Source organism: Rhinolophus hipposideros, assembly GCF_964194185.1.
Source record: "Rhinolophus hipposideros genome assembly, chromosome: 10".
In the NCBI taxonomy this organism is placed as follows: Eukaryota; Metazoa; Chordata; class Mammalia; order Chiroptera; family Rhinolophidae; genus Rhinolophus; species Rhinolophus hipposideros.
In genome coordinates, this window is record NC_138056.1 from 2,845,694 (window position 1) to 2,858,124 (window position 12,431).

Consider the following 12,431-nt stretch of genomic DNA (forward strand, 5'->3'; position numbering starts at 1 on the left):
CAGGAGATGGGGCACCAGTGAGCTCTGTACCGGGCAGGTCACCTGGCACTCGCCCTGAGCCCAACACCCACAGTCAGGCCCAGCCGGGGTTTCCCAGGGGTTGGAATCTGTGCGCCCCTAACGGGTGTTCGCTTAGCCATAGTTCCCACCTGGTCCCGCCTTCACTGGGAGGTTTGGCCCTCCCCTCCTCCATCCTCCCAAAAAGGTACGGGGTGGCCTTTCTTCCCGCAGCTCCTTTGGGAGGGTTCTCATACTCTCCGTCCACAATGGACACGGTGGAGCGGGCAGCCTGCCTTGCCCTGAAGGCTGCCTCCTGGCGAGCACCCCTCACCCGCACTATTCTGGGGCTGAATCTGCGGGTAGGCGCCCAGGCCCAGGGCTTCTAGGAAAGAGCACCCCTGCTGCGGTGCAGCCCAACCGCCAGAGCCAGCGCTCCCGCCAGCCCCTCTCCTGCTGGCCCTGTCTTGACAAGACTCACCAGGAAAACGCCACTGTCCCCCTGCGCCTGGTGTGGTACCTGATGGGGTGACAGTGTGAATTACTGCACGTCCTCTTCTAAAATGACACAGCTTGGGCCACGCTAGCGCCCTGAAGGGCCTGCGGCAAGCATCCCCGCAGCTCACCTTTAAAGGGGGGCTCCAGTGGGGTCAGCTTGGACAAACAGGTGCTGCCCAGTCGGTCCCCAGTGTCCTCAGCCTCCATCAGGCCCTCTCGCCGTGCGGGGCCTTCTTAGTTGGAAATCACCCTTCAGCTCGCACTTGCCCTGGTGGGACCCACTTCCCACTTGGCGGGTGCTGGGAGGGGCGGAAGAAAAGCCCAGGGGAGCAGAATTAACCAGCCAGGCATGTGGGAAACGGAAGGTCCCTGGGAGGTGGCTTCCCGGGAAGGCACAGATGGTACGTCCTGCTCCCAGACGCCCCGCTTACCTGTCACACTGAGGGCCAGGGTGGTCCAGCCCCAGGACGTACGTGGGTGAGCGCTGCCAGCATGGGACTCACGCTCCCCTTTCTGTTTACAAGCCTCCGTCCGGAAGAAGAAGGGTAAGGGGACAGCCCCGTGTCTGTTTCCTGCCCCTGCCCACACACACCCTGTGGAAGAGACACCCTCTGTGGCCGTCAGCGTGGCGTCTCGAATGTGCCGTGACCTTGTATTGTCTCTCCCTGTGCCAGCCCCTGCGAAGGGGCCCCAGTGCCAGGACATGCCCCCTTTCGGTCTGTTCCATCTGCTTCACGTCTCCCGTCTGTGGCCCCCCCCAACATGTTCTGCGTTTCCCATCCAGACGTGTTCATCATCATGGCTGAAGCCCGCGGGCTGGTCAGGGTGCAGGCAGGCAGAGCCCCTGGCACGTGGATGGGGGCCTGACCGCTGTCCCCCTCTGCCATGGGCAGGGCGGTCCCTGGAACTCCCAGAAAGCCCCTCGCTCTCCAGGAGGCCTGCAGGAGCCCTGTCCTTGAGCTCAAGTGAGCGAGGAGGCAGCTGTCAGGCCACGCCGGTCCCTGCACCTCCCCGGGGCGGCTGCAGTAGGAGGGCCGTTGTCACTGTGAGCAGCAAAGGCAAGCCCCACCTGTGCCCCCGACAGACTCGGGCTCCTCCTTCAGCAGCACCCACATTTTGGGATGTTTCTTACCTGGCTTCTCGAGGCAACTATCCCAACGGTGAAAAGAAACACTTTCAAGTCAAACTGCTTTTCCAGTGGGGGGCGGTAGGAGCCGTCCCTGCCCCCAATCCTGGGCACTAAGGCACAGCGCAGTGTCCAAAACACCGACACTTGGGTCCAGCGCGGCGACATCTGGGGCCAGGCCCTGGGTCCGTAAGCACCGAGGCAGGAGCGCCTCCTGTCGCCCCCGATGGTGTCCCCAGGTACAGGCCAGTCCTGGTGGCCTTTCCGCTCAGTGGTCCTGCCTGGGCCCCCAAATCCCCAGTGGCTGCCAGGACACTCCCAGCGTCAGCCATGTGGTGGGTACCCAGGACCCAGAAAATGCCCTAAGATTCAGCTTTTCTCTGAGCTCCCGTTCAGTCCAAGCCAACACCCAGGTGGTGGGAAAGGCCCCTCTGTACACTCCACCGTGGGCTCCCAGGACTCATGCCTGTAACAGAGCTGGCCCAGAAAGCCGTTGGCAAGGAGAGCCTCGGGCCTGTGGCCTGCCCTTGGCCCCCCCCCAACCTCCCCCGGGGATACCTTCAGCAGCCAGACACCCCCAGCTGGGTCCAGGGCACAACCCACAGGCAGACAGGCAGAGTCCTGAGAGGCCCATATTCCCTGACCCCAGCTGGAACTGGAGGCGGTGCGTGGGCAAGGAGACCCCAAAGGGCCCAGCAGCCATGGCCCACCCAGTTCCTGCAGGGGCACGCGGCAGGGCCCAGGGGCTGTGGGGTCCAGTGCCCCGCAGCACATAGTAGGTGTGCAGTAACTCTCCAGACCCTCTTACGCTGCCACCACCAGTATCTCCTGGAGGATTGGCCTAACGTCCTAAGAAGCTTTTGTCACACTCCAGAAAAGCCATGTGGAATTGCAGAAAATTGGCCTTTATAGACGTACTGGTTGAAGAGTATCCCCCAAAGTTCACGTCCACCCAGAACCTGCGAAAGAGACCTTACGGCATCAGGATGAGGTCACACTGGAGTAGGGTGGGCCCTGACCCGCCAACAGGTGTCCTCACAAGAGGAGAGGAAATCACAGACACACAAAGCAGAGGCACGCAGAGGCCACGTGAAGACAGGCAGAGGCTGGAGGCAGGCACCCAGAGCCCCCGGAAGCCGGAGAGGCTGGAAGCACCCTCCCCTGGAGCCTCCTGACCCCTCGGTTTCAGATCCCAGCCTCCGGACTATGTGAGAATGAACGTGTTTCTCTAAACCGCCCAGTTAGTCATGATTCTCGGCAGTTCTGGGCAGCAGATGCAGCCAAACTACAGCCTCAGGTCCCAGCTGGGAGCTGCCTCTTGCTTCCCGACAGCAGGCAAGTGACAAAGTCCGTGAGTTTTCATTTCCTCGTCTCAAACCCCTCCGCTGAGTCCTCGAGTGCCCTGAGGACCTTCTCTAGTCCCCAGAACAGTGCTCTCGGGCCTGAGGGGGAACAGGACGCAACAGCCACACACCCAGGGCGGCTCGGGGCAGACGCCAGGCCAGCGGTGGTGGACCAGCGTCATCATGGCCTCCGGACCACCAGCACCTCCGGCTGCAGCCCCAGGCCCGTCCCCTGGGAGGACGTGAGACTTCTCAGAGCCCGAGGGCCGGGAACTAACTGCCAGGCTCCCAGCACCACTCCCCACCGCTTGGCTGCCTCCTGGGAAGATGAGCTGGGGGACCGGCTGCCCATGCACTGCTTCTGCGTGTGCGGCCTGTCGTGACATCTGCTGCTGTTGACGCCGTGTTTTCCTCTGGGAAGCTGTGTTTCGGGGGGAATCCCGCTGTAAGCCCTCTCACCCCGACGTCGGTCTGCGGGGGAGGGTGAACCACGAGCTGGGGGACTCGGGTGATGGGCAAGACACTGCCCTGCTCTGGTTCCCGAGAGACCTGGCCGCATGCGACCCAGCCGTGCTGGACAGACCCCCCCACCTCCCCCAGAGGGCGTTCGTCCCCATGGCAGGCCGTGTGCAGCTCAGGGACAGTGGACACCACGCCTGTCTTCCAGATGCGGGTAACTTCTAGAGCTCTTTCATCAGCTCACTACCAGATTGTAAGATTTGGCAGTTCTCACGTGTGTCTGCACGGTGGTTTCCAGTCACTGCGTCCCTCGTTTAAAGACTGCAGGGGGCTGGATCGCTAATTCGCTCCACCCAGAGGCCCTGAATACAGACCCAACTCAGGGCTTTTATAAATGAGTCATAATGATCCTCACAAGCCTAGAATGAGAAGCAGGAAGTCACAGTGCAATGCTTTTCTTAAAAGCCAGTAAACACTCTCAGGGGCAGGGCCGAGCAGAGCCTCAGTCCGGCCACCAGGCTCCCTTTGAGCCAAGAGTGGGACAGGTCCCAGGCCCCCGTGGGGAAGCGATGCGGGGTGTCCCTCTTTTCATTTGAATCACACAGACCACACTCACTGAAAAGGGAACGAGAGCAACATTATTCCCCCCACAAATAAGAGTGCCCTCATATGCTTTGCTTCACAAGAACACTGGGCAGGAGGGCCAGGGCCTGAACCAAGGAGACAAGCTATCCACGTCCAAGATGGCCCCGGCTTAAGGCACACACCCTCAGCTACACCCCAGACCTGCCCGTCCATGCAGTGTGACTGGTGCAGACACTGCCCTGCTTTATGCACCCGCCCCCTGCTTTCCAATCAGCTGCACCTGGCAGACCACTCGGACAGTAACTGCCGCCCAAGACTCAGCATCCTGGCTCGAGGTGGGGGCGCAGAGACTGGGGAACCCAACTCTCACCCACACTCCCACCTGGTCCCAGACCTTAAGCATCTCTGAGCCCCAGCTGTTCTCTCCCCAAAATGGGACTAGTCCCCTGCCCACCCCCACAGCTGGGTTCTTGTTAGGATGAGACGTGGGACAAAGGCCTTACAATGTCCACCAGGGCCGGGACCCTTGTGATTACCCACCATGCCTCTGCCTCTGCCTCGCCTGGCTTGCCCATCTTGTGAGCCATGTTTTCAGGGTGCCTTCCACATGCCCTAGGGCCCAGAGTCACAGTCTGCTGCCTGCTCATTCCAGGCATGAGAAGGTTCCAGGTGGCACTCTGGGATGCCACCCAAGGGGCCCTCGGCGTGCCGGGGGTGGGGTGAATCACCCCATCTGCTCGGGGAGGTTTAGCACCAAAGACACGGATTCTGAGTGCCCAGCTGGAAACAAGCCTCTGGAAGATCCAGCCAGTTGAACTCCGTCACAGGAGAGCGTCCCATCGGGGCCCCTCGCCGATTGGAAAGCCCAGACATGGCCAGCCACACAGCAGAGCTGTCCATCTGCAGTGCCTCCCCAGGGTATCTTCCCGGGCTCCAGTCACTCTGTTCCCTCCAGGTGGGTCCAAGTTCCCGGACGCCCCAAGGGAGCCAGGCTGAGCTGCGCCTGGGGACAAACTCCCAGCACCCAGGAGACCCCACTCCCTGCCCTGCACTCAGCTGAAGCAAGGCTGGCAGCCACTTCAAGGGGCTCGGCTTCCAGGGACGGGCCACGGGGACCCTTGGGTCCCCCTCACCTTGCCAAGCAGGTCAACAGAGTGCCACTTGAGCCACTGCCGTGAGAGGACCCCAAGCCATGCAGCGGTCAAGGGGAGCGAGACCTGGCTGATGGGGCGGGGCGGGGAGCTGGGGTAGTGACCACAGTGACCCACTGCAAGTGACAGCAGAGAGGTGGGTGTTTCTAACCAATTCCCTGAGGGGCGGGAAGAGCCAAGAGAGCTGTGATCTCAGCAGCACAGGGAGGAAGCCGGCGTGGGGGGGTCTGCTCATCTTTAACCCGGAAGGATCTGAGCGTAACACGTGTGTCACAGGGGAGCGCCTTCTGGATGCGTCTGTCTGAGCAACAGCATTTCCCGGGCAGGTGAACTGGGACTTTGGCGTTCCAGACTTTGCGGGTCACACGTGCTCTGTTGCACATTCTCCTTCCTGTCCTTTCAATGTCCCTTAAAAATGCAAACACTGTCCTCAGGCGGAGGACCAAACAAGAACAGGTGTGGCCCGCGGGCCATAGTTTGCCGACCCCTGGAGCAGGACGGGACTGGAGGCAGCTCTCGTTAGGGACTCGGCAGGAAATCGCCTCCACGGATGTCAGTCCTACCTGTGGGTGCCCGGCGAGGTTGGGGTGGCCCTGGAGGGCGCCTGCCTGGTCCCCAGCCCGGCTCACCCCCTCCCCATCCCGAGTTCCTCTTGTTGGTACCTCTGGTCTTGATGACTCAGAGGCTGCTGTGGCTCTGGGGGCTCCTCCGGGGGGTTACAAGTGGCCGTCACGGTTCTTGGAACACCTTTCGGCCTGGAGCTCTTGGGCGCTGATGGCCTCTCCTGCCAGCGTTGCAGCGGGGCGTATGGGCGAGACCCCAGAGGCCTGGCCCTTTCTGACAGCGTGAGCTTCACAGGGAGTCACCAGACCCCGGAATGGGTCAGGGCTGCCTAGGAGTAGTCCTCACGCTTGAGGACAGAATGTTCTAGATGACCCTGGGGGCAAAGGGGAGCACGGTGGTTGCAAGGTTCTAAATGGATATTCCTGCCGAAACCTTTGGCACCTCAGCGGAGGGGTCAGGGGCGGACACGTGGCCAGCCCCACTGAGGACTCGCTCTGTGGGTCTCCGTTTCAGCGGCTCCCATGGGCCCTCTGCTACCTGGACTTGGGCGTCCTACAGACACAGCCAGGGCGTCGGGTGGCTCAAGGCACGGCTTCCATTTTCACATTCTCAAACGAATGTAATGTTTCCGATTTCAATTTTTAAAACAAATTTTTTCAATTTGTAGGGATCACTAATAACTAACCCTTGGTTTTCTTTGTCACAAAGAAATGAGAATATTCTAGTACTAGGGGAACGGTGGGGACTTGGCCACACAGCCCAGGCTTGGATGTCCGCTGGGCTCCTTCACACCCACGCTGCCTAGTGGCCTCCAGCCTTGGGTGCTGGGCTGTTAGGCCCTGGCACCTGCATCTGGTCACAAAAGGACCATACCTCTGAGCTCTTGAGTCCCAGCACTGGCTTAGTGGACACTTACTTGAGTGCCATCAGCAGGAATGCAGTGACTCCACGGACGACACGACTTTTAGGGCGTTCCAGGCCTCGGTGGCTGAGGGCTGTCTTGTCCACATGCCTCCTCCTGGGCCGTGTCGCTGTGAATGCATGTGACACAGAAGCATGCGTGCTCTACCCACGGTGCCCAGCACCCGTCTGCACGATTTTGGAGGCTGGGCTGTTAAATGCCAGGTTAACACACAGGAGGCCCTTTGGCGTTTTCTGACTGACTGTGTTCTGGGGGCTTTGGTCACTGATGCCTGTTTCTGTCTTCGTGTTCACGCTGCAGATAAGCCCGAGGAGGTAGTCCCCGCCCCCAAGCCGTCCCGTGCGGCAGAGAACATGGCCATGGAGTCCAGGGTGGCCACCATCAAGCAGCGGCCCACCAGCCGGTGCTTTCCACCCGTCTCGGACATGAACGTGAGTGGCTGTGCCCTGGGGACCGGGGAAGTAGGCAGGCCTCCCAGCTCAGCGTGCACGGAGTAGTATGGGGTCACACGCCCCAGGCTGTGCAGATGCGGAGCCCAAATCTGGGCCCTGCAAGACGAGGGTGCATCTTTGCAGGGTCTCAGGCCACAGCTGTTCCTTGGGGCTGGGAGCACAGGCACAGCTCAGGCCCCAGTGGGACACCTGGGTGTTCCGGGAAGCCACGTGACAGGTGCCCACTGCCCGCCCAGTGCTTCTGTGCCGCCCGCTGGGCCTGGTCGCTGTGGGTGGGACTGGTCCAGGCGCATCTCACCCCAGCCCTCTGGTTTGCAGTCTGTGTACGAACGCCAGGGGATCGCTGTGATGACACCCACCGTTCCCGGGAGCCCGAAAGGCCCATTTCTGGGCCTCCCTCGAGGTACGATGCGAAGGCAGAAATCAATAGGTAAGAAGCGTGGCTGCCCCACAGAGGTTGCCCTTGCTCTCAGAGCCTGCCTTAACCATCCCCCACACCCGCCCACTAGACGGCGGGCACCCTGCCAGCCTCCCCCACCAGGGAGCCCTCTGTATGTCTCGGTGGTCTGAAATGTTTCTTCCCCCCGGACACAACATCCAGGGCAGCTTCTCCAGCCTTGCAAGCTAAGCTGTCTGAAAGAAGCCAGAGGGGGAGGGGCCACATGGCGGGAGGGAGACGGTGGGACAGGCGGTCCGGGAAGCCCCCTCCTTGCGCTCCCGGTTAGAGTGGCAGGTGGAGTGAGTCCTGTGTCACTGTGTCCCCCACCCAGTGCATTGCTAGCCACCACCTTTTGTAGGGTGAGCTCAGTGGACAGTGAGGGTGGTTGCGTCAGGTTGTCGAATTCTAATAGAGTTGTCCTTACCGTGTGTCGTAGAAATCTCGTTAGCTCTCCTGTTAATGTCACTGATCCCTACTGACTATTAAGGCAGGGTAACCGTGACCCTCACGCAGTCCCCTTGTGAGATTAGCCAGCACTGTCTTTACCATGGAAACTCCAAGAAGTCAAGGCCACTGCCGGCCACCAGTGGACCCTGGTGGTGGGCAGAGGAATGTGAGTGGCCGCCGCCCCGGGAGCCTGTCTGCCCTGGAGGACATCACTCTGCATGTTGTGGAAACGCCTCCTAGCTCTGCTTCTTGGAGGCGCAGCTTCCGGGTCTCTAGTTTGAGGCAGTAACTGAACAATCCGTGATTGCGGGGCCGCGTCTGCTGTTCCTAAGACTCCCCCTTCCTGGTGCTCGGCCACGCAGAGTAGCACAGACGCCCTGTGTGTCACTGGCTCTCTAACTGGTTAATAACAATTGATTTCCTCCTGTCAGACAGCAGAATCTTTCTATCAGGTTAGTGAACCTTATGGTTTGGAATCTGTAATTGGAATGTAACCCAGTTTACTCTATAAGGTGTATTCTTAAATCATTACTCCTTGGGAACATAGCTGTCAGGCACCCAACATGTGAAATGGTCAGGGAAGGCCTGTCAGCAGCCCGTCTTTGCAATGCCACAATGCCCTCCTCCCACAAGGAGTAGCTGGATTTGGAATACCCTTATCGAATGGGAATTCTCATTGGAATAAGTTGTAGTTGCCTCTAGGAGTCTTTTTGATTCAAAGTGATTCCTGTGTCACCTCCCTGAAAAACCTGCATGCTTCCGACGGGACATACGTGACTTCACGTCTGTCGGCGTCCATGTCTGAGTGTCGCTCCCCGTCTCCTGGAGTGCGTTCTGTTGATGTTTTTATATCTTGGACTATTGGAAACAGTCCAAAAAGCTCACCTACTCGACACACACACAGAACTGCTGGGGCCGACGTGGCTGGGACGCCCGCCTGGGACACCCACTGTCACCACCACAGGCCCTCGGCGCATTCTCTCGTCTGGCATCCACGGGTTGCGTTGGCTCATGTCCTGGAACATGACTTGACTTCGTGTCACAGCAGCCAGGCTCTGGCCCTGGGTCACAATGGCCGAGGCAATGGCCGCAGCCGTCAGCCCAGCCCGCAGGCCCTTAGCTCCCTCCCCCCAGGAATTCCGGCATCCTCCTGCAGAGGTCAGGCCACAGGATGGGTTCCTGCCACATGGGCGGGACCACCCCAGGGTGGTGGGGGCAGGCCTCCCGCACACCTGTCATGCCACGTCAGCCAGCGCAGCGGCGCCCTCCACCGTGCGCCCTTTGCCTTGTTTAGATGGGCACGTGGCAGCCTCAGCCCCCAGACCCTAAACCCCCCCCCGGGGCCCTGGCGACCCTAAAAGGACGGATGCCTCCTGGTCCTGCCAGCTCCCGCCCCCACACGTGCACACGCACGCACACACGTGGCCCGAGGAGGTGGGGAGCCCAGCGCTCTGGGCAGCACAAACGGAACACGTCAGCAGCACGCACTCCCCGTCCTGGTGCCTTTCCCTTTCGTTTTGCCCCTTCCCTTCTCCGGCTCGAACCCCTTGGCTTGTGCACTGCGGCTTGTGCGGCGTCCGTGAGCAAGCGTGCATCGTGCTCGTCCCTGAGTGTGCACACCCGAGGCGCAGGTGGGGTGCTCGTCACTGTCGTGGTTGCACACTGACCTGTCTTGTACTTGCAGGAATCACGGAGGAAGAGCGGCAGTTCCTGGCCCCTCCGATGCTGAAGTTCACCAGAAGCCTGTCCATGCCGGACACCTCCGAGGACATCCCGCCCCCCCCGCAGTCCGTGCCCCCGTCCCCACCACCGCCCTCCCCCACTGCCTACAACTGCCCCAAGTCCCCGACTCCGCGAGTCTACGGGACGATTAAGCCCACGTTCGCTCAGAACCCCGCCGCCAAGGTGTCCGCCGCGGCGCGCTCTGACACGGTGGCCGCCACGATGAGGGAGAAGGGGGTGTACTACCGCAGGGAGCCGGACCGCTACTCGCTGGACTCCGAGGACCTGTACGGCCGCGCCCCCACCGCCCCGGCCAACGTCCGCAGCAGGCGGGGCCAGATGCCCGAAAACCCGTACTCGGAGGTGGGCAAGATCGCGAGCAAGGCCGTGTATGTGCCCGCCAAGCCCGCGCGGCGGAAGGGCGTGCTGGTAAAGCAGTCCAACGTGGAGGACAGCCCCGAGAAGACGTGCTCCATCGCCATCCCCACCATCATCGTCAAGGAGCCCTCCACCAGCAGCAGCGGCAAGAGCAGCCAGGGCAGCAGCGTGGAGACCGACCCGCAGGCCCCGGAGCCGCCGGGCCAGCTGCGGCCCGATGACGGCCTCACTGTCAGCAGCCCCTTCGCCGCCGCAATCGCTGGGGCCGTGCGCGACCGGGAGAAGCGGCTTGAAGCCAGGAGGAACTCGCCGGCCTTCCTCTCCACAGACCTGGGCGATGAGGATGTAGGTCTGGGGCCGCCTGCCCCCCGAATGCGGCCCTCCACGTTCACCGAGGAGGGCGGCTTCGGCGAGGAGGAGGGCACCGAGCAGCTGTCGTCGCCCACGACACCCGGGGCGCCACCCAGGGAGCCCGAGAGCCATTTTGTGGGTGGTGGCGATGCCGGAGCTCAGGGGGATGCCGGCAGGCCACCAAATTCCACACCCAAAGCCAAGGGGCCTGAGAGCAGCCCTGCAGTGCCCTCAAAGAGCGGCGGCGTGGCTGGCCCCGAGAACTACGTCCACCCACTCACAGGGAGGCCGCTGGACCCCAGCTCCCCGCTGGCCCTGGCACTTTCCGCAAGGGACCGAGCCATGAAGGAGTCTCAGCAGGGCCCCAAGGGGGAGGCCCCCAAGGCCGACCTCAACAAACCTCTCTACATCGATACCAAAATGCGGCCCAGTGTGGAGGCCGGCTTCCTTACGGGCACGAGGCAGAACACACGGGGGCCCCTGAGGCGGCAAGAGACCGAGAACAAGTACGAGAGCGACCTGGGCAAGGACCGGAAGGGCGATGACAAGAAGAACATGCTGATCAACATCGTGGACACGTCCCAGCAGAAGTCGGCCGGTCTGCTGATGGTTCACACTGTGGACGCGGCCAAGCCGGAAGACTTCCTGGAGGAAGAAGATGAGAAAGCGGATGTGGAAATGAGGCCGGGCAACTCGCCGCCTGAGGTGCCAGAAAGTGTTCCCCAAACCGAAGGTGCTTTACAGATCTCCGCCGGCCCCGAGCCCGCCACCACCGCCGCCGGCAGGACCATGGTGACGGCGGGCTCCATGGAGGAGGCGGTGATCTTGCCATTCCGCATCCCTCCCCCACCTCTGGCCTCCGTGGACCTGGATGAGGATTTTGTTTTTACAGAGCCATTGCCTCCTCCCCTGGAGTTCGCAAACAGTTTTGATATCCCTGACGACCGCCTCGCTTCTGTCCCCGCTCTCACAGACTTGGTCAAGCAGAAAAAAAATGATGCCTCCCCATCTCCTTCATTGAACTCCAGCCAACCAGCCAACTCTGCAGACAGCAAGAAGCCGGCTGGCCTTTCCAACTGTCTGCCCGCCTCATTCCTGCCACCGCCCGAAAGCTTTGACACCGTCACGGACTCCGGGATCGAGGAGGTGGACAGCCGGAGCAGCAGCGACCACCACCTGGAGACCACCAGCACCATCTCCACGGTGTCCAGCATCTCCACGCTGTCCTCCGAAGGCGGGGAGAACGTGGATACCTGCATCGTCTATGCAGATGGACAGGCACTGATGGCTGACAAGCCCCCTGTCCCTCCCAAGCCGAAGCTGAAGCCCCTCATCCCCAAGAGCAATGCACTTCACCAGGACGCGCTCGTGGAAGAGGATGTGGATAGCTTCGTCATCCCCCCGCCCGCACCCCCACCGCCTCCTGGCAGTGCCCAGCCCTTGACCGTGAAGGGGGTCCAGCCAAGGACCTCCAAGTTGTGGGGCGACGTCCCAGAGGTCAAGAGCCCCATTCTCTCAGGCCCAAAAGCAAACGTGATCAGTGAATTGAACTCGATCCTGCAGCAAATGAACCGAGAGAAATCGGCCAAGCCGGGGGAAGGACTAGACTCGCCGACGGGGACCAAGCCGGCTGGCCTCACTCCAAGGTAAGTCCCGCACTTGGTCAGAAGCAGCCTCTCCACGCCGGGCATCCCTCTGCCCCGTCTGGGCAGTGTGACCAGGAAATGCCCTGGGGAGCAGCCACAGCGGCCGTGAAGAGGGGGTTCATGGAGCCTCTTGCGTCACACTTCTTTCTCGTTCTCCTGGACTCTGGTGCGGCTGAGCACAGACCCCAGCCCTCCTGGCAGGACGGGCACTCCCAAGTGCAGACTCGTGGTCAAGTGCAACTGTGCAAGCCAGCCCCACGTTGGCTTCCAGAGTGTGGCTCTGATGTCTCCCGTCCCGTGTCCTCCAGATCTCAGCCAGGACCCCCCGAAGGGCCTCTGGAGGCCGGCAGG

The 12,431-nt window shown here is 61.5% G+C and overlaps 1 protein-coding gene across 5 annotated transcripts in view; it reads left to right on the plus strand.

The window, feature by feature from the left end:
- The window catches only part of SHANK2 (SH3 and multiple ankyrin repeat domains 2), a 253,496-nt gene that overhangs the window by 225,328 nt on the left and 15,737 nt on the right, over nt 1-12,431 (plus strand). For 2 of the 5 annotated variants that reach the window (XM_081064094.1, XM_081064098.1), the window contains 4 exons: nt 6,946-7,076; nt 7,416-7,527; nt 8,415-8,435; nt 9,668-12,080. In XM_081064094.1, the coding sequence (XP_080920220.1) occupies nt 6,946-7,076; nt 7,416-7,527; nt 8,415-8,435; nt 9,668-12,080 (2,677 nt within the window). The remainder of the gene's footprint in view (nt 1-6,945; nt 7,077-7,415; nt 7,528-8,414; nt 8,436-9,667; nt 12,081-12,431) is intronic. The other 3 variants (XM_081064096.1, XM_081064097.1, XM_081064095.1) reach the window with 3 other exon arrangements.